A 21,419-nucleotide genomic window follows, 5' to 3' on the forward strand; every position below is an offset into this window, starting at 1 on the left:
AATGTGGAGATGATTTAGACCATCTACTTTTGAGCCTTGTTAATGTTGATGCCAGAATAACATGATTTGCTTGAGCAGAATTAAGTTAATGAGCATTCACTACTAACATAACTGTAAAATGTTACCATGGTGTCAAATTAAATTGATAAAATGATCTAAGTTTATTGAAGGCCTTGATTAGACTGTAAGAATATACTGGTTTTTGTTTTAATTCACAGTTTGCCATTATAAGATTAAAGCAAATAAAATGCTGTGTTCTAACTTCTGCTACAAAGGAGTGAGAATTTAAGCTTCAACAACTAGCAGCCTTTTTTTTAATTATTAAAAAATTGCAACCCCAAACAACTTTTAAAGTTGTTTCTGCTAATGTCACAATAGTGAAACTACAAGTTTATCTTTTGTCTTTGATGATGAGCCTACTTGTGGGCTCTCAAACTTTGCTTACATATACACATCAATTTTTCATGCAGGACAGTTTCAGTGAGTGAAGCAGCGAGCACTGCTCATACACACCACTGAACACATTTAAATATTTTGGTTGCTTGATGCAGTGTATAGTTTCAAGTTTTCAGCTGCAAACATCCCCACTGAAGAAAATCTCTTCAATGCCACAGTAGTAAAAATGATCAACTCATTCTTGGCCATTTATCAGAAACAGCCAAGTCCTTCACCTTGCTGCAACCGGCTGTATCAGAACACAAAGCACAAAGAATTTGTGCTGCATGTTTTTGTGGCATCTAACAAATACTCTGGATTTTTACACATACAGGTAAGATTTCAAAGATTAGAAATTATAACATGTTCTCTGTGACCCAGGCATCTCATAAATGCAGCTTCAATGCCATGCTTTAATATTCTCAATTTTAAAATCTAAGACAAATTAAGGGTCAAATTCTGTAATTTGATTTATTGCACAGTTCTAATTTGAATCTAGAAGAACATTCTTATATCAAAAGGAAGTAATCATTACATAAATATCCTTACTAATTTGAAGATGATATCTAAGGACTATATTTTCTAGTGACCAGTCAGATTTCTGTTAAGTCACTCAGGCCTGACTTGGATAGTTCGTTAACATTTACTACAATCTTCTTTCATATTTAATTATTTTTAAAGGCCTGTAGTTAAGAGACATGTCTTAGTTTTTAACTTTAAAACCATGGGCCTAATGTAGTTTACTGATTCAGTGAATGCTAAATTTTAACTCTCATTTTCAAGAGACATTCCAAAAAGTAAAAAGAAAAATAGCTGTTATCCTCTTGCTTCCTGATCAGGATGCCAGCTCTTCTACCCATTGTAATAGGAAAAATGCAAAGAGAGAAACATTAGCAAAGAAAATAGGAACATCTCAGCTATTAAACAGAATTTTATTGAGTGCTTGCAAAGGTAGACCTAATGGAACAGACTATTTCACCTTTACAGGTGCAATGTTTATGCCTTCAGGAAAGCAGTCCTTAAAAATTCTGACCATTACTGAGTTAGATCAGAATTGGTGATAGTGCATATATGCCTCTATGTGTGTAGCTTCCTGTACAATTTGCGAATGAATAATGAATTTCACTCATAGTATAAATATTGGTGTGTACAGTCATGTCCTCCACAGGGGATATCTGATATTAAAGAGCTCAAGCAAATTAAATATATTTGTCAAGTGGCCATCAAAGAAAAAAAAACAAACAACAAAGGATATTGAAAAGTTGAAATAAGGTTGCAATGAAAATTGAGATAATAAGACGCAAAATAATGAAAATACATCAATAATTTTATTTCCACCTAAAATACTCCAGGTCTACCAGTGTAACTGTAAGCACAAACAAGGTAAGATTATTTCCAGCCTCTTCAGAGGTTGGAATGATGCAAGCTAAAATGACACTATTGTTTCATTTTACATTAAAACCATGGGTTTGTTTCTGGGACTTTGGCTGCATCATTCCCAATAAAAACATTTTTGGTGGACACTGGCAAATATATATACCTGCAGCTGAAAGAGAGTTATTAGCATATGAGAGTCAGTAGGAATGCAGCATTTTACCAGGAAAAGTATACTCTCTACTGTAATAAAGAGAAAATCTCCATGTAAAGATTTCCTATTGTTGCTCCAAAACCAATTTCAGAGCAACATTTGCATGTCTGTGACCTAAGAAATACAAAGAATGTATTTTATCTATTCAGTGCATGTGTACTTACCCATGCCCAGGTTACCTAGGTAGCCCACCTACCTAGACTGTCAGGACTGTGTTTACTTAGCACACTTTTTCCAGCTGTGAAATCAACCACAGCAAATAGGCTCAGCATGTAGTACTAAATGAGCTTGTGCGTGTGTTCCCACAACGACGATATCCCTTTCTGGCACCACTGAAAAAATTATTGGTATATGTCAGTCCATAACATTATTGTTTTGAATACCAACTAAATGGAAGCAGAACCCAAACTTCATTCTGTAGCTCTGAATCCACGTGGCTGACAGTGAATCAGGTCTGTTGTACATTGCCGTAGATATGTCAGGTAGAAGTTTTATTATATCATGATGATAAATCTAAACAACTACCGCTAGTAGGAGCCTAAAAACGCTTAATAACTGCTCAATTTCGGTAGCCTCGGATTGTGTGATTTACACTTTAAGGTGAACATCTCGAGAATGACGGCCGGGCCTCGCCGCGACTAGGGCAGGAGGTCACGGCTCGGCGCGGCTGAGACGGGGCGGCGGGCGCATCCTGCTCCTCGGGACATACTCCCCCTGCCGCTCGGGGCTCATCCCTCCAGCCCGGGGCTTATCCCCCCAGCCCGGGACGCGGCCACGCCGCGGGCTCCGCGCAGGGACGTGCGAACGCCCGGGCCGGCGGTGCGGGCCCGGCAGCGAGAGCGGATGCGACTCAGACGAGATGCAGCCGAGGTCCAAAGGCGTTCGACAGGTCTCCTTCGGCGGGACCGGCCCGGGAGGCAGAAGGCGGAGGGGTGTTCCTTGCACTTCGCCTCCGGGATGCTGCCGGGGCGGAGCGGAAGGGACCGGTCCGGGCGCTCCCCTCCGTCCCAGAGCGCTCCCGCCGCCGGAGACCCGAGGCCCTCCAGGCTGCACGTGCCGCCGCACGGCCCCGAGCAGCCGCCGCGGCCCGGGCCGACACCGAGCCGCGTCCGGGCGGCCCGTCCGGGCACACCGCGGCCCCGCGCCCCTCTTACCTGTGCTGCAGCCCCACCAGCCCCAGCGTGATTACGTGGGGCACGTCCAGCTCCGTGGGCCACGCGCCGGAGGCGATGCAGCCGAACACGCCGCACTCCTCCCGGATACCCAGCTCCTCCAGCTCCATGGCGCGGGCAGCACGTGGTGGCGCGGCGGCCCCGCTCCCGCTCCCGGTCCCGCTCCCGGTCCCGCTCCCGCTCCAGCGGCTCCCGCGCGCTGCTGCCGGCGGCGCGCTCAGCCCACAGCCCCGCTCCGCCCGGGGATCCCGGTGGCCCGCCGGGCGCCTCCCGCCCTCATTTACATACGGGGGGGCGACACCGCACCCCCGGCCCGCTCCACCGCCTCTCCCGGCCCCGCCTCCCCTACATTCCACTCTGCCCGCCGCCCCGCGGGGCGCTCCAGGCCGAGGGGATGTTTGCCCGCGGGGTGAGCGTGCGGGGGGCCGGGGCCCGGGCGCGGCTCGGCGCCGGCATTGGCCAGGCAGAGGGCCGGGGCTGTGTTTGCACGGGGCGGGGGGTGATGCTGCCCTCCGGGGTTGGCTCGGGGGGCTCGGCGGGGCCGCCCCGCGGCGTAGGGCGGCGATTGGCGGGCGATGTCGCGGCCCGCTGCCCGCGCTGCCCGCCCCTTCCGCCGGCCCCTTCTTACCCCGGCCGCCGAGCCCTGCGGCGTGCGCTCAGGCTCTCTCTTGTGCCCTAGGTGCCCGCGCCCGCTCCCGCCGCAGCCATGGCCCCCGCAGCATCAGGTAACCCGGCGGTCGTCGGGGGTGGGTTGGCCGGTCGGTCGGTCGGAGGTGCCTCTCTCGGGGGGCCGGTGCTCGCTTAGCATGGGGTATGGGTATGCCCCACCGGGCTTGGGCTATAGGTACTTGAGAGCCAACTTTTTCATGAGTGATTTTTTTTTTTTTTTTGGGGTGGGGGGTTTATTATTTATTTTTCCGTGGGTAATCGCTCGTACGTGGGCACGGCTGCGGAGAGGTGGCGGGGGCAGCTCCAGGCGCAGGATGCTGGGGGCGGCAGCCTCCCCGCGCCGCTCGTATCGCCGAGCTCCGGGATTGCCCCGAAGTTTGAAGAAGAAAAAAAAGAGAAGCGGCGGGGCTCTCGGCCGCCCCGCTCAGGCGGCAGGTCCCGGCTGCCCGCACGGTGGGGGCGGCTGGGGCGCCGCCGGAGCGGCCCCCGTGGCGCCGGGAGCGCCGGGCGGAGCCTTAGCGGGGCTGTCGGCCTCCCTTGGGGGGAAACGTGACCACATCACTCCGTGGGTCAGCGCTCGCAGAGCTCCTCCTGGTCGGGGACCGCAGCGCAGGTTCCTGCTGGATCCCCATGGACTAGAAGGTGGTGGCTCTGCTTGCGGAAGTAAACAAATCTTTGCGATGCAAAAGTGACTTTTTTTTCCCTCTTTTTGTGTTTTGTTTTGTTGTTCCTCTAGACCTGAAACTTGGCAAAAAAGTTAATGAAGGTAAAACGAAGGAAGTGTACGAGCTGCCAGATATCCCAGGATGTGTTCTCATGCAGTCAAAAGACCAAATAACGGCGGGAAATGCAGCCAGGAAGGACCGAATGGAAGGGAAGGCTGCCATTTCGAACACAACGACAAGCTGTGTGTTCCAGCTGCTTCAGGAAGCTGGTCAGTGTTTTAAAAGCAGAGTGTGTATGCTTGTATGTTCCAGAAATTATTACGAAACAGTATTGTTTTATAAGAGAGTTTAACCTGCCTTGAGGCTCTTGCGGTTTTTTTAGTCTCTTTTTATTAGCTTTTAATTGTGCTTTTCTCTCTGGTACTTTAGAGCTGGATGAGCGACTTGTTCATGAGAGTATCTGAAGTAATCTAGTGTTGCAGATAACTGCAATAGTTTCTCCTGCTTGTTTGGACACGCCTCTAATCCCCTCCCCTCTGCTTTTGTCAGTTCTTCCATACCCTACATCTCCTTACCTGTAAATCTGGGCTGGATGCATCTGCCTTGCTTTACTACATCTGCATGCATAGAACACAGGTCTAGCTAGTGGTACTACCACGCTATGCCTGGCATTGTGAAATCGCTGTATGTAAGTTGAAACGTAAAATCGGAGTGTCTTTTCCCTCCCTCAGTTATGTGTTATAGCAGTATAAACTTCCTGTAAGCTTTGCACATAACACTTGTGAGGACCAGATTGCAAAATACATTTATCAGTCTGTATTGAATGTATCAGAAGCTTAATCTTTACTTTAAAAGATTCAAAGCATTTCTGATGCTAGCAGAGTTTCATGGAGTACATAACTTAAATCACTCAAGTAAGTGTAGTAGCAAGTTTCCAGAAATGGAGCCAGTAGCTTTGCTTTGAAAAAGCATTTTGAAGTGTCTTTGACTGAGTAGATGGCAAGTTGCAAAGAATTCCTGCTGGTCGTGAGTCTGCTAACAGTAGTAGAATACAGGCACTAGTAAGCTTGGCTAAGATTCCTTTTAGCTGTGTGCTCTATGTGCTTTGAAACATTCACCCAAAGACTGCTTCAGGCAGCAGCTGAGTTACTCTGGAATTAGTATCTGTTACAAGGTATGGTGATAGATAACTATGAAGTCCTAGCAGGTTTCATATGGGGAAGAGAAAGATGGTTTCTCCAAAGTTATATCTTTGTCTCAGCCCATATTTTAAGAACTACTTACACATATGCTAATTCAGTGTAATCCTGAGTCATGGGCTTTCTTGAGAAGCCTGTTGTTCATACACTGCTAAGAAACCTCCTAGGTATTTGATTATTTTTGCAGTTGATTAAAACTTCTAATTTTCATTTAGGAGCAATTTGTGAGATGTTTTTGCCTAATTCTTGAATGGCAATAGTTAAGATATAACAATCAAAATAATAGCCTACAGATGTGCACTTTTAACATGAAGCCATTCTGTTGACCTTTCAAAAATCCGTGAGTGGCTTGTACTCATAACTTGCACAGGTGCCATGGAAAAACATGCAGAGTAAACTGCAGCTGCATTTAAAAGCAACAAAAGAACTTTGGAGGGTTCTTCTCCAGTTTCCTTATTTCAGTGGTGTAAATGCAGATAGTGGGAATGCCTTATTATAGAGGGTGTTTGTATGTTTGCCTTGCGCAACTCTTCTTTACCTACTCTTCCAGAGGTGATGATTTACAAAGTTCTGTTAAAGTTTCTCTCCCTTTTATAATAGACCTAATGTCAGCCTAGCAAAAGCACACATCTGCATGATGAAAAATGTAGTAGTGAACCAGACAGGGCCTTATTGTGCACTTGATTATTTAAGTCATTCTGCCTTTGAAGGAAATGCACCAAACTTCGAAGAGTCAGGGAAGACTTTTTTCTTCCTTTATGTTCTGGAAGTGGAATGGAATAGAACTGCTTGGTTTGACTGAGTGCAGCTCCTTTCCTTCTGTTTCTGGCAGATGCCGACTGGGCTTGGCAGTTGTCTTGCCCTGGTCAGGTATGCGATGCAGAGTCCCCAGGCAGTTGCAAAGGAGAGCTGCTTTATTGCAAAAACCAGGCCTTTTTAAGCAGTTAGCCCATTATCAGCTACATAGTTTTAAATCATAACAAACAGAATTCAGACAACCACCATAGCCCATGATGTAAACACACAATGGTTAGATAACTTGGTTTTTTTACCTCTAAGTCAGCTGAGTCACATTCCCATGGTCCTTTTCTACTTAGCCAAAGTAACCGACCTGAGCCATGATTTTACAAGGCCTTCCTTTGGTAAGGTTTTACCTATCTGCATGTCGAGGAGAAAGGTGGGACTTTCCTTGAGAGTAAAACTGAAAACAGAGCCATTTTGCACTTAAGGTGCTGATCTGCATGTTGGCTGTCCCTGTTTAATATGGGGTCCATCATCTTACAATTATGTAAGAAGGTTGACTTGTTGCAGCAGGTTTTGAGTGCACATTCTTCTGCATCTGTCTTTTGCCTAATAAATCACCAAGATCTAGTGTCCTAAATAACTTGGTTTGTGGTGAAAGGGAGGACAAAGCCATTCTCTCTGCCCCATCTGCTTTTATTAAGCAAAGTAGTAAAGACTGCTGTGCTCTGTTACTCCTTTGAAAAGCTCCAATTACTGTTTGATCTATAATGGATCTTTCACCAGAGAACATAGTTGGGTACTTGGTTGCTGCTATTTTTTTTTTTAACAAACAAAGGCATTGTTAATGATAAATTTAAATTTTTAAGGCTCTGTGAAAAAAATTATTTTCAAGAATAGGATTTCTGGGTTACAAGTGAGTGTTGTATGATAAAATTGGCAAAACTAATGACTTGTGGAAGATACTGTCTTTTGCAAGGCTGGAGTGGGCTTAAAATACCCTGAAGCGATTTAGTGTATCCTTTAGGTCCAGGGAACAACAAGATTCAGATGTGCTTAAAATTAAAGATGTTTGTGACTACTGTTTTAACTGTGGAGTGTACTTACTGATGAAACTAAGCTGACATCTTTTTCTTTAGGAATCAAAACAGCTTTTGTCAGGAAACAGAGTGACACAGCATTCATAGCAGCTCACTGTGAAATGATCCCAATTGAATGGGTGTGCAGAAGAATTGCTACTGGCTCCTTCCTCAAGAGAAACCCTGGTGTCAAAGAAGGATATAAGTTTTACCCACCCAAAATTGAGATGTTTTACAAGGTAAGTTTCCCTTCCTATGAAGTTAATCAAACTTAAGCAGGACTAGAATTCTGTATTATCTCCTTTAAAATGCTGATAGATAAATCAAATAGTGCTAGTGGCTGACCAATTCTGTCACTATCAGTAGTTTTACCATTCTAATGTTTTCTTACATTCTTGTCCAAAAGCTGTTTTGTCCCAAGTCCATACAGTAGTGGCTTACAGTACAATCAAAGAAAAACAAGCCAAGCTATACTGAAAATTAGAAAAATGTAGGTATAAGGGCTTTTTAGACATAGACTTAATGCATCAGTTGAAACAGATGTGTTAATGTATTGAAGAAATTAAACAGTAGTTGGATGGTGAGGGTAGGTAGCTAGCTAGTCATTTAGGATTCTGAACTCCTTTGGAAATGTGTGCAGAAAGATATATCTGGTGAACTGCAATTTAAAGTGTTTGTGCTATACCCTGTTACTCTTGAAGATGGTCAGGTGTTACAGCAAGTGTTTTCAATGTTACCGTAATTTTTTTAATGCTAATCATAAAATATTAGTTTGAAGCCTGTATTTGTTACCTAGAAAAAAAACCAACATAAAAAACCTTGTATGTTTTAATAGCTATTTTCCTCTTCTAGCAAGTTTAAATTGCATCATATATTTGTTCTGGTTTTCTTAACAGGATGATGCTAATAATGATCCACAGTGGTCTGAAGAGCAAATAATTGAAGCAAAATTCTGTTTTGCTGGACTTACTATTGGCCAGACTGAAGTGGATATTATGTCTCGTTCTACTCAAGCCATTTTTGAGATCCTGGAAAAAGCATGGCAGCCCCAAAACTGCACTCTTGTAGACCTGAAGGTATAAGAATCTAATTTTTCATGACCCTGGTTATGACAGGAAAAATAACACTGTAAAATTACTAAAATAGGATTCTTACTATCTTTTTAGATTGAATTTGGTGTTAATGTGCTGACAAAAGAAATAGTTCTTGCTGATGTTATTGACAATGATTCATGGAGACTGTGGCCAGCAGGAGACAGAAGCCAGCAAAAGGACAAACAGGTGGTGCTTCAATCTTTACCTTCTAAGTGAGCAGGGGAGAAGAATGAAGAATGTAAAGCCTACAGTTTAACATCTGCTTTCAGAGTGGCTTTTTCTAGGTGGTCTTCCTTTGTTACAGAGCAGTTTGTATGATCCCTCGTGTCCAAGCTTGTTCTCATTAAATAGTTTATCTGGTTTATGGTAGAAAAAAAATCCTCTGTCTGTATATCTTCAGCTGGAATACCCAACAGCACAGTCAGGAATACCTGACTGGAGCTATCATAATGAAGTGTGGCATTTCCAGGAATGATAAGGATTTCTGACTTGCACAGATAAAATAGTTGATAACAGATTGGTGGGAAGAATAGAAGCTTTGGTTCCCAGGTCTGCCTCCGAGTTTCCCAGTTTACTCAGATATTAATTATTATCTTCTACTAGTAGAGATCTGTTGATACTTAAAAGAGAGTTGCAGTACAGGTGCTTTTCTTTGTTATTTATTTTGGTTAACCATGAATTCAATAATGTTGCCTCCAAAAGCATTGCTAATAGACTATGCCCACATAATGAGGCCTGCAAACAAGTTTAAAACAGAACTTGTCCTAGATTTAAACTTAGAGCATTTATACTTCTCAAATATGTCTGAATTACCAGATCACCAGTTATGAAAGAACTGGTTTGGGAATGCTGGTGCCAGGAGTTTGTCATGGTTACTGAGAGGAGTGACCTACCCTGGGAGAGAAAGTGTTGTAGGCCATGGGAAGATTTCAAACTGTACATGGCAGGAAGGGTATTAATTTTAAATGGGGAAGAAAAACTGCTCTGTTGTTTACTTGACCTGAATTATGTAGTAGCCTGCTTGAGTTAATTGCTCTGACAGTTCCCTAAAATAAGGTATGTGATATCATGTAGAACCTAGGTTGGTACAGTGCTACTGCAGGCAATCATGTCATTACAAATCCAATTTTAAAGAAGTTGTATGTTTTTCCTTAATTTTTTCCTGTGGAAAGCTTCCAAAACCTTAATACCCCTGTGGCTGAAAGTCTTTTGTGTTGTAAATGGGCATAAATTGCAATGTAGAAGGCTGTTTATACCTGGAGTTGTTAGAAACTGTGCAAATATTTCATTTGAGGAATAATAATTATTATTACCAATTATGGTAGCAAAATTAGTCTTTTGTGTACCCAAATCACATTAACTTCATCTGCTGGTTTTGGCTGGGGTAGGGTTATTTTTCCTGACAGTGGCTGATATGGGGCTGTGTTTTGGATTTGTACTGAACACAAGGTTGATAATAAAAAGATGTTTTTGTTATTGCTGAGCAGGGCTTATCCAGACCCCAAGGCCTTTTCTGCTTTTGGTACTGCCACACTGCCAGAGGAAGCTGGGGGTGCATGGGAGGTTGGGAGGAGACACAGCTGGGACAGGTGACCCCAACTCACCAAAGGGATATTGCAGACCATGTCACATCGTGTCAGTATATGAAGTGTGGGGAAAGAGGAAGTGGTTATGGGGAGACGTTTGGAGTTGGTGTTTGTCTTTCCAAGTCAGTTGTGTGCTGTGGCCCTGCTCTCCTGGAGATGGCTGAAACCTGCTGCCCATGGGAAGCAGTGAATTAATTCCTTATTTTGCTTTGCCTGTTAAAATGTCTTTATTGCAACCCATTAGTTTTCTCAATTCTACCTTTGAGATTCTGTTCCTGATCTCTGGTGGGGGAGTGAGTGAGAGGCTGTGTGGGGCTTGGCTGCTGGCTGGGGTTAAACCACAACACTTCAATGCTTTTATTTTCCTTTTTTCAGTCCTACCGGGACCTGAAAGAAGTGACTCCTGAAGCACTGCAAATGGTTAAGAGAAACTTTGAATGGGTTTCAGAAAGAGTGGAGGTACCTGTTTTTATGAAGACCACATCTAGACTTTGATAACTGTGCCTTTAATCCTGTTAACTGCTTTTATTTCTCCTCTCTCTCTCCGCTCTTTTCTCTAGTTGCTTCTAAAAACAAAGAGCCAAGGTAGAGTTGTGGTGTTAATGGGATCTTCTTCTGACCTCAGTCACTGCGAAAAAATAAAAAAGGCATGTGCAACCTTTGGAATACCTTGTGAATTAAGAGTGACCTCTGCTCACAAAGGGCCAGATGAAACCTTGAGGATCAAAGCAGAATATGAAGGTAAATGCCAAGAAATACTGATTTGGATTGACACAGCATCATGTTTCACAATGACTTGGCAACTTAAAAGATGGATGTGGGGTTTTTCCATTTTTTGTTAAACAGAACACCAAGCTGTGTTACAATAAATTGTGTTTCACACTTGCTGGTAGCATGACTGCTTTAAGTAATTTTGGAGTAATGTATTGTTTTACTGTGCTGCCACACCTTCCATTACTCAAAGTTTAACCTCTGCTTTTATCCCAGTGTCAGAATTGCTTTGCCCAAGCCCTGATCATGTTAATAGATTTATTGTAGTAGCCTGCTGGTGATGCCAGTATTTCTGAAACAAGGCAGGACAACATTTTCTCTAGCTGACTGAATATTCTCATGTGTTACATTAGGCAGATGTTGCTCCCACAATGTTTTTTCTGTTTGATGAAAACATTTTTGCTTATTTATTTAGATGCCATGAGAAAATACTGTGAGAAAAAGATGCTTGCTTTAAATTACCCTCTTTGCCAAGAAGACTTAACATCTCTTCAAAAGTGTTTATAGCCTAGCTGAGGACATTCAGGCATTATTTTATTTCTGTGGGAGTATACACATTCTATGCATACCATTCTACTTGGTGAAACTACAAATGTGGTAACCATAGTTAAAACACTTAGAGGTGAACTGTTTCAGATTTAAGGTGCCAGAGGTTAACAGATGTCAGAGGTTTAATGGCTATGTTCTCTATAAAGCTAAGCAGCACCTCTTCCTCTGATAGAGACGTCCCCTCAGAGGCAGAGTAAGAAATGCCACTTTCAGCTGTATGTGGTAAACATCTCTGGGATTTAAGGATGTAAGATTTCTTAGAAGATATTTCTATTAAAGGAGGAAGTTGGACACAAAATATTAGTCCCATGTAATAGAATTGAAAAGATAACTGCAAACACAGTTGTGAATTCAAAGCTCCCATGAAAGCGAGTGGTAGAGAACAAGGTAGATTGCTTATCTCTGAATGTCTTCCTTCTCACAGGAGATGGAATCCCAACAGTGTTTGTTGCAGTAGCTGGCAGAAGCAATGGTTTGGGGCCAGTAATGTCTGGTAACACTGCTTACCCAGTTGTCAACTGCCCTCCACTCTCAGCTGACTGGGGTACTCAGGATGTATGGTCCTCTCTCAGACTACCCAGTGGTAAGATGATCTTCAACTTATGCTCTTGTTCTAATCAAGCTCTATTTTTTTGTTGTTGGTTGTTCTACTGTACACACACAGGGCAAAGCATTGGAAAAGCAGCTGGATCAGTACCAAGTGAAGTCTGTGGAAATATGTCACATACAGTCTTTGACTTCTTAATGGCAAAAAGCCCAACAGACAGAGTAAAGATTACATATGAATAATCCTTTTAAAAAGTAAACCTTGGCTTATCCTTGCTAAACATTTTGTTTTTAAATTGAAAATAACATTAATGGGAATTTAAGTAATTGGATTTTGATGTATTTTCCTTATTATCAAAGATCAAATAGTATCTTTCTCAACAATCAGGGTAGGTAAACCTCAATGCTTAACTGTTTATTCACTGCATTTTTACCTATATTATTTTTGTTAGTAACTTGAGTGAAGGCCCAGAAAACTGTTACATCTTTATAAGTGAGTCATTTGCATGATGGCTTTTAGTGTGAAGTACCACAAAGCAGTCATGTTAACACTAATGGAACAAGTGACACTTCACTGGCTTTAAAACTGGATCATGTGGCTCCTGGAGGCTGAAAGAAGCCTTGTCTTAAATTGCTCTTCAGAGAAAATGTTTTGTTTGACTATAAACTATGCTTTAGTAAGTGGCATTCTCTTCTCTGCAGGTCTTAGCTGTCCTACTACTCTGTCACCTGAAGGAGCTGCCCAGTTTGCTGCCCAAATATTTGGGTTAAACAACCATTTAGTGTGGGCCAAACTGCGATCAAACATGTTAAACACCTGGATCTCCCTGAAGCAGGCTGACAAAAAACTTAGAGAGTGCTCCTTGTAAGTCACACTAAAAAATAACTATTATTAGTTACATAATGATAATGGTGGGTGCATATTCATTCATATTAGGATTTACCCCTGGATGAGTTCTAAAGTCCTGCATCATTTCTTGCAGAAGAAAGCATTGTTAGAGAAGAATAGGAAGTCTGTTGTGTTGTCATCCTTCCCTTGTGTATTTTTTAATAAAACAACTAAGTAGAGATGGGGAAGTAGTATTTCAGGTACTCTTAGGTACTCTTTCTGTTGCTCCAGAATGGTGCTGTTCTGCTTTTTAGTCTATACTGTTAACTACAGACTATGTTGAGAGAATGATTTGGTGCAATCTAAATAGAATTCAACTGGTCTTTTGCATTTCTGTAACAGTAACATTCTTCCATAGTATGAATGTATATCTTGAACCTTATTAACTGAACTGGACTGTTGACAAAAGCCAGTGTTTATGCTCTTCTGCTTGCAATGATGGTATGCTTTCTCTAGCAATAAAATGGCAACATATACTGTATTAATAGGAAAAGAGTGTGGAAAAATGTTTTAAGAGCCTGAAATAAATACATGCCTTATTTTAAAAATGTATATACATACATGTATCTTTTTTAAAAATATGTGTGTGTATATTTACCCCATTGATATCTTTTGGAATGATGTGATGAAGTTGGCACCAATTTGCTTGTTCATAACAAGCCATAAATACAAATGGCTTGAGTAACCTGTAACTTGGCTTATTGGCTGTTTGCTCTAACTCTTGCCTAGTCTGGGCTTTGTTCTTTTAAATACTAGGCAGGTCTACCTTCAGTAGTTCTACAGGGGCTGTGTGATGATGTTGGACTGTCTTCATACACTTCAATAACTGTAGCTATTCTGTGTCTATATTTCCTCACTCTTTCTGTGGAAATTTTACTGAACAGGGGAACAAATACTAAAGCAACAAACTTCTGGGGGGAAATCTAAGCATGACTTTCTTGTCTTTACACACACCAGTCTTCTGAGTAGGTAAGATTCTAACAAATATGCAATTACTCAAAGTATGTAACACCTGTGCTTTACAATTATAAATAAACTATTGAATGCATTCATCTGGTTCATGGAGATTTATTGAAAAGTACACTCAAAAATAGCTATCAGCTGTGGTATGTAACTTCAGGACCACAAATTAGGTAATAATCTTGTAAGAAGCTTATGCACTAAAACCTGCATGGAACACTATTAGGTGACAGCCTTCTGAAAGACACTCTGCTGCTTGATTGTCTCAGAAGTGTTAGGTTGTTCATGAAGTACTCCGTGATGGTGTGGTAGGTCAGGCTTGCTCTGTAGTGTGAGTAACTGGATTAAATGTTGCTGCTGCTGGCCTTCTTCACAGGCACTGACCGCATATTATGTGTTTCTGTATAGAAGAACTCTAAGCAGTGTTTACTTGAATGCAAGGGTTTAAAATTGGTCAGAGCTTATCCTAAAGTAAAAGAACTAGAAATCTTAAGAATTAGGGTAGTTGCTTTTCTAATGAATCTCTAAATGAAGTATCAATAGTGAGAATTAGTGGAGAACAAAGAGGCTGAAATTTCTTTGTGGCATGATCTAGATGAGGGCATTTAGTCTATTATTGGCAAATTTGCAAATAACATCGAGTTGGGTTGGCATGTTTATCTGCTGGAGGGGGTAGGAAGGCTCTGCAGAAGGGCCTGGATTGATGGGTAGGGCCAGTGGTATGAGGTTCAGCAGGACCAAGTGCTGGGTCCTGTACTTTGGCCACACTAACCCTGGGCAGCACTACAGGCTGGGGCAGAGTGGCTAGAAAGCTGTCTGAAAAGGACCTGGGGATGCTGGTCAACAGCAGCTCAACATGAGCCAGTGAGTGCCAGGTGGCCAAGAAGGCCAGTGGCACCCTGGCCTGTGTCAGCATTAGTGTAACCAATAAGACTGGGGAAGTGATGATCCTCCTGCACTAGTGCAGCTGCAGCTCAACTGCTGTGTCCAGTTCTGGGCCCTCACTTTAAAGAGGACATGGAGATATTGGCACATGTCCAGGGAGGGGCAACAAGGCTAATGAGTGGTCCAGAAAACATGTCCTGTGAGGAACAGCTGAGGGAGCTGGGTTTGTTCAGCCTGGAGAAGGCTCAGGAGGGACCTCCCTGCTCTCTACAGCTCCCTGAAAGGAGGCTGTAGTGGGGAGGGCTTTGGGCTCTCCTGCTGTGCCTGCAGTGAGAGGACAAGAGGAGACGGCCTAAAGCTCAGACAGAGGAGATTCAGATTAGATATTAGAATTTCTTTTTCACTGTTAGTGTTGTCAGACATTGGAATAAGTTGCCTGGATGGTGGAGTCACCATCCCTGGAGGTGGTCTAAAAGTGTCTGGATCTGGTACTGGGTGATAAGGTTTAATGGCTCAGGGGTTGCAATGATAGTGCTGGATGGATGGTTAGACTTGATGATCTTAAGGGTCTCTTCCAACCTAGATGATTCTATGGTTCTATGCTGTATTTGTGGAAGCAGTGGCTTCCAAGTAAAGATCCTCAGGATTTTGGGTTTTTTTTAGCAAGTAAACTATTTACCAAGTTAGTACTTGCCTGCATATTTGCCAAGGCACATCTGAAAGCATGCCAACAACTCTCCTGACAAGACACTGATGTTAACTTCAACTAGTAGGAGAATTAAGGGGTGAAGAGTCCATGCTCCTTTGTTGGCTTGGGTGAGTGAATTGTATCATCTTATCTTGTAATCAGACAAGCACCAGAGCCAACAACTGTAAAGTCTGCCCACTCAGCTGCATAACAATACACAACCTGAGGGTGAAGTTACACAAGAGGTGAAGGTGTAATTTCCTATTCGGCCCTACCCAGCACTACAGTGGGTGTTGGCTTTGATGGGTAATCAACCTGGCACCTGACCACCCTAGCACCATGCTGGGATACACAACTACAGCCAGCCACTGGTGCCTCTTCAGCCCGTAGTGCTGTGCTGTCTGTAGTCTTCCACTATGCAATAACAATTAGTAATAGATGATGATTTGAGTCCTAACACCTGAAATACTCTGTTTGGTCTCTAGATACTTTACTCGCATTACTTTAACCTGGATTATGCTAACTTCATTTGTAAAATTGTGCCAATTTACGTGAGGCATGAGTGTGCCAAGTGCTTTAGTTGCCATAGAGATGGTCATTCTTCAGCTTTTGGATGGTGTGGGTTATTTGGGGGGGTTTTTATGCAGTCTGTATTGAACTTTCTAGTTGCAAATCCTTGCTTGAGCAGTTGCCTTGCAAAGAAGCACCAAGACATAGCAGCTGACATTAATAGTGTGCTGCTGTGATCAGCAGACAAAACCTGCAAATATCTGCAAGGATTTTCTGTAGCGGCCCTTAAGGCCAGCTGCCCTAAAGGTCAGCTGTTTAGTTTAGCTGAAACTTCTTCACAAAGCTTTTGCCATGGAATGAAAATACTTCCCTTTGATTCAGCATTCCAACTATTACATTGATGCAATAAACTGAAAATCGCTCCAGTCCGAAATTACTTTTGTAGCACTTGCACTTTTTTGGTCCAATTTTAAAAACAATCCTAACAAATTCTTGAATAAAAAAGTGCTTTTATCTTCACAGAAATTATGTAGAGTAGTTAATGAAGTTTATTTGTATTTGGTACATTGAGTTGAAATACCTGTAATGAAGGTCTTTTAAGCACCTGCTGTGGAACCTAGGACCCTGAATTAGATGATGTCCTAGTTAGCAGTTACCTGCTTAACAGTAAATGTTCTTTAAACATAACAGCAAATAACTGGACTTAGCAGAGGGAAGTGCTGATGGCAGAACTTCTTTTACATCCTACACTGCTTCAGGTACAGGTGAATGGCAGCTAATGCTCAGCCTTGCTAGCATAATTTCATTTCCACAAAAAAAGCCACAACCATTTTGTAAAAGTGAGGGGAAAATCAGTCATGGCTCACACAGGCTTGTTCTTCATCCACAGCTCAAAGGTTAAAGCATCTATCCAGAACACTGAAAGTATGTTTTTAACATCTGCTGCCTGTGGGGAGCTGTAAAAGTGAATTGAAGGCCTTGGAGAGAATGTGCTGTAGACTTCTTCAGGGTGGCATTAAGGCAGTCCCTATTTTAAAGGAATTCATACCTAAAGAAAAATTATGATTGTTCCTCCACTGGAGTGCACATTTGAACCTTTTCTTACAGCCTCAGTGATTTCTTTAGCACTGCAACTTAATTGTGAACTAGTGGTGGAAATTCTGAGCCATGTTTTAAAATAAAATCAGAGGTGCCAGTTGCACTGTATTTGGATTGTGTTGCAGTTGGCATGGCCTGTGCATTTTCAGTTGACACTTCCTGTTCAAAACTTCCAAAAGCTTACACAACTGCTCTTTGGGTTCAGGCAAAAATAAAGTGTAAATGTTGGAATGCTCAAGACTTCTTTCAAAGTATGTATTAGAGGAGAAAGGAAGAGACGTTTCATTGAGGGTTAATTAAAAAACCCAACAAAAACAATACAAACCCAATACAAACTCGGAATTTTCTGCAGAGCTGAAATGCCTCTAGAATTGTATTGCAGTCCCAGTTCCCAGATCCCTGTTCCACTTGTGATCTAAATGTGTGCATTCAGAGATCTTCACTGTAACTGTGCAATGGCTGCCTGGGTGAGAGGGACCTAAAACCACTTCAGCATCTCCTCTTGCACTTTTGCAGAAGCATTTTAGATCTTAACAGGGCAAAGCAGCCTCTTACTAACCATCCTTATCAGGATACACGAAGTTAGTGTTCCATTCAGGACCTCAAAGCACATCTATCCACACAAAACCTAATACACACTCCTCACGTTAGAACAGCTACCCTGGTTATAAGCAATTTGATCCCCTTGCTACTGGAGAAAAGGACAAAACATAACCTTTCCCTCAATACTTAGAAGAGTGCTTTAACCACCACAGGCATGCAGAGATCTGTGGGAAGATTATGACCTCCCCTTTTCCACCCAACTGTCTCAGTTTGTTTCCTTAAGTGAGCTTGCCTCTAGAGTTTTGGGTTTGTGCCTTGGGAGTCTTGTAGCAGGCCTCAGACAGGTCCTGTTATCTTTCTTCTGTATGATGACTACAAAATGTCAGTTCAGCTGCAATGGGCAGCTTTTTTCAGGACAAGATTTACTTCCTGAAGGGTACTCCCTGAGTGCAAAGGTCATCTTAGACAGACTTATTGTTCCCTGTGGGAGGTAAAATTCAGAACTTCTTTAGGAAGGAATGAAGATGCATTTGGACAGAAGTTGGTAAAAGAATGAACTGTAACAGCTTTTCTCTCTCTCTCCCCCCTCCAGATGACAGATGTCATCACCAGTAGGAGGATATCTTCACAGAAAAATAATATAGCAAATAAGCTGCCAGAAGCTTAACAGATGCTTGGGAATATCAAGCATTAAGTTCAAGTCTTTTTCAATGACAGAGCTTTTCACAGAAAAGAATGGGCTGTAATTCATTTGGTGCTTCTCAGACCCCAGGATTTCATCCAGCAGGCAGCTAAAGCATCTGGTGAACGGGTTTTATATGCTGGCAGGGGAGGAACCTTCAGTCAGAATCAAGTGAGGGCTGATGCAAGAGGGGTAAACAGAAGGAAGAAAACAAGAGAAAAAAGAAGAAACATTGCCCCTCCCCTTAGAGCACTGCAAGGGGGCTAGTATCCCACTTTGCCCCTCCTGTAGCTCTTTATGCTGATAAAAATATTCTGACAGGCCAGAAAGCTCTTGAGCGCAAGGAACCAACACTCACTTAAATAGACAGTATAATTAAGACGCCAAGCTCCAAAGAGCTTGTTTGGATTGGAAAGTGACTGTATTTGTCTTAGTATGGCACAGTCTCTGGCTTCCCATTACATCATTCCCTTTTTGAACACTAAACATCTACTAAATGGCCAGTTTCATAGCTAGTACAGGTTTGTATTCAGTATGCTTTAAAAGTTATTTCCAATATAGGACATCCTTCCAACTTACTTATGAAACAAAACCAAACCCCTCAACTGGAATTGTGAAGACTTCATTACCAACTACTTTCTCTCCAACACTCAAAACATTTTGTCCTAGAGCTTGTCATATGCTCATAGACATTTCTGACTCAAATTTAATTACATCACTTCTACAATCAAGAGTGGATTGTTTTTAAATCCGTCATGAAATCCTGCTACTTGTCTTTGCTTGTAAAAGCAGTTAAGAGTCATGAGCAGACAGGAAAGCATAACTTCACAAAAAGCAAGGGTCAATAGACTTTTGTTTTGGTAAAGGCCTTAGAAAATCTTAAATTCTATGATTAAGCATTTTACAGCTTTAGCTTTTTTGGGTTTATTGTGGAAAAGTGCATAAATGAAAGGATAATGGATAGATTGCAGCATGATACCATGAATACTATCTTCCTCAGAAAGGTAGTTCATCTACTAAGCGGAAACCCTTCCCAGTGTAAATCCAGTTGTAGATAGCCAGGTCATTACAGTCAAAGCCAGTACTGAAAAAACATCTCAACACTGGTGAGGTGCAGGCCAGGCAGATGTGGTTTGGATACTGCTCCTGACAGTGCCCAAAGGCAACCATTCTCTCTGGGAACTGTCCCTGGCACAATGTCAGGTGAGCAGAGCCTGGTACTGTGAGGCTCCCTCATGCTGCTCCCCAGGACTCAGGACTGTGTGCACGTAATTCTACCCTACTATACTGTCTCATTTGTAATTAATGCAAGTGAGTCTAAAGCACAGTTTGAGTATCTAGCAGACATTTACCCCACCCCACATGTACTGATGCAGAGCTCCAAGGAATGGGTTAGCTCACCTAAAAAAACCAAAAAGATGACCACGTTTTGTAAAGCATATAACAGTGTTTGAATCTGGCCTCATCTTTCACGGGGTTCAGAGCAAACATCTTTCTACTAATGTTCTAACATCGCTTTTAAGTTTCACTCCCATCAACATATCTTACAGTCATCTTTAGTCATCTTTGCACATTGTCCTTAAAGAAACTTGAGGCCAGTAAAAGGTCTACAAAGAAACAATTTGCTCTAATGAATGTGACAAATGCTTGCCAATTGCCAAAAAAAAATCAAGTTAGATGGAGAAATATGAATTTACTATTTCCTACCAAGAAATGGAAGTTTCTAAACCAAATGTTCATCAGTGCTCATGCAGGGCAGCAAGCTGTTACAAGAAATGATGTTTGGTAAAAGGCTGGAGGTAAATATTAATAATAAATTAAGAAATTCAGTGAGATCTCTGGCCATAATTTAAAAAAAACTGTGAAGAACTCCTTGCCAAAACACACACCACTTCCAGGCAGGTATTTCTGAGTATGGTGACTCCACCCCCATCTCATTGAAGTTTATGAGCTGTCGTATTAACATATGTGCACATCCAATTAACTGTATAGCTATTTATGGATCACCAGTCTTTTGAGACACATCTAATTTTGATCTCATGCTTATACAAAGAACATTTCTGCATGAACTTGTCAATCTTTCAACTGAACAAAGAAGGCACAATCTCAAAAATAAGGTAACCCAACAGTAATTTAGGACAGCACTTTGTTGGCTGGTTGTCCTATCCTGCCCAGCAAAGGAGACTCCCTTGAGGCTGACTCTTTTGTTGACTGTGACTCATCATCAGGTAAGACTAATCATTAATGGTGTTGTACCTTGCCTACATAAGAAGAGATTTCCCCTTTTCCCTTCTGCTCAAGTCTAGACTACCTGCATTCCATTCAGGCTTAACTACATTGATTTTGAACCTTGTAACAATATAAGGTGATCAAACATTGTCCTTAGCTGGCTGCTGTTTTATTGTTCGATAGCTAAAGAACCCATGCTGCAGGAAGGGGAGGGGAAGAAAATTTAAAAAATAACTTGTAATAACTCCCCAGATTCAAAATACAATGTACAAAGTACAGCATTGTATTCTCTCCAACCTGTTTACTGAAGGGGCTTTGCAAACATTCAGGTGAATTTGTTGTTCTGCCCCACCAAGTGCACAAAATGACACAATCTGGTACAAAAATATCCACTTTAAAAATTCCCATGTGAGAAACCTCTTAAAAATCTTTCATCTCCAATCTCAATTTTCTATCAATCTCAGAAACACCTATAATAATCACATCTGTGGAATGGTTACTGAAGAGTGCTACTTTAATGCAGCATTTGTTAAACACAGTAAATTTGTTTTTTATATTGTTCTTGTTTTTCTTCAATAAAGTTTTGCCTTACATAGTTTATACAATTCCAGAAGTAAAACTCCTTCATGCTCAGGGCAGAGCAACCCAATTGACACTTGCATTTTTTACTGTATTAAGAAGTCAAGGGGGCTTATAAAGACACTTAAAAGCCCCATCTTTCAGCAGACTAGGGAATACTCAATTTCAAACTCAAGTTCTTGGTGAGAATGAAAAAAAAAACAATTACAACTAGTTTATTTGGGTATTTCAAGCTTGGTTACAGGGACTTTTCACTGACAAA

At 42.1% G+C, this 21,419-nt stretch overlaps 2 protein-coding genes across 3 annotated transcripts in view; one reads left to right on the plus strand and one right to left on the minus strand.

The window, feature by feature from the left end:
- PPAT (phosphoribosyl pyrophosphate amidotransferase) overlaps window positions 1-3,441 on the minus strand; it is a 41,774-nt gene extending 38,333 nt beyond the window's left edge. Inside the window, exon 1 of the mRNA XM_021532992.2 lies at window positions 3,178-3,441. Coding sequence (XP_021388667.1) covers window positions 3,178-3,305 — 128 coding nt within the window. The 5' untranslated portion in view covers window positions 3,306-3,441. The remainder of the gene's footprint in view (window positions 1-3,177) is intronic.
- PAICS (phosphoribosylaminoimidazole carboxylase and phosphoribosylaminoimidazolesuccinocarboxamide synthase) overlaps window positions 1-14,031 on the plus strand; it is a 39,534-nt gene extending 25,503 nt beyond the window's left edge. The window contains exons 1-10 of one of the 2 annotated variants that reach the window (XM_021532878.3): window positions 3,560-3,604; window positions 3,875-3,920; window positions 4,601-4,798; window positions 7,609-7,787; window positions 8,445-8,624; window positions 8,715-8,828; window positions 10,604-10,687; window positions 10,789-10,969; window positions 11,973-12,131; window positions 12,797-14,031. In XM_021532878.3, the coding sequence (XP_021388553.1) occupies window positions 3,590-3,604; window positions 3,875-3,920; window positions 4,601-4,798; window positions 7,609-7,787; window positions 8,445-8,624; window positions 8,715-8,828; window positions 10,604-10,687; window positions 10,789-10,969; window positions 11,973-12,131; window positions 12,797-12,963 (1,323 nt within the window). In that variant the 5' untranslated portion in view covers window positions 3,560-3,589 and the 3' untranslated portion in view covers window positions 12,964-14,031. Of the gene's footprint in view, window positions 1-3,559; window positions 3,605-3,874; window positions 3,921-4,600; window positions 4,799-7,608; window positions 7,788-8,444; window positions 8,625-8,714; window positions 8,829-10,603; window positions 10,688-10,788; window positions 10,970-11,972; window positions 12,132-12,796 lie in introns of those variants that run through there. The other variant, XM_021532806.3, reaches the window with a different exon arrangement.
- Window positions 14,032-21,419: the final 7,388 nt, after the last annotated feature.

This window comes from Lonchura striata, chromosome 4 (genome assembly GCF_046129695.1).
Source record: "Lonchura striata isolate bLonStr1 chromosome 4, bLonStr1.mat, whole genome shotgun sequence".
In the NCBI taxonomy this organism is placed as follows: Eukaryota; Metazoa; Chordata; class Aves; order Passeriformes; family Estrildidae; genus Lonchura; species Lonchura striata.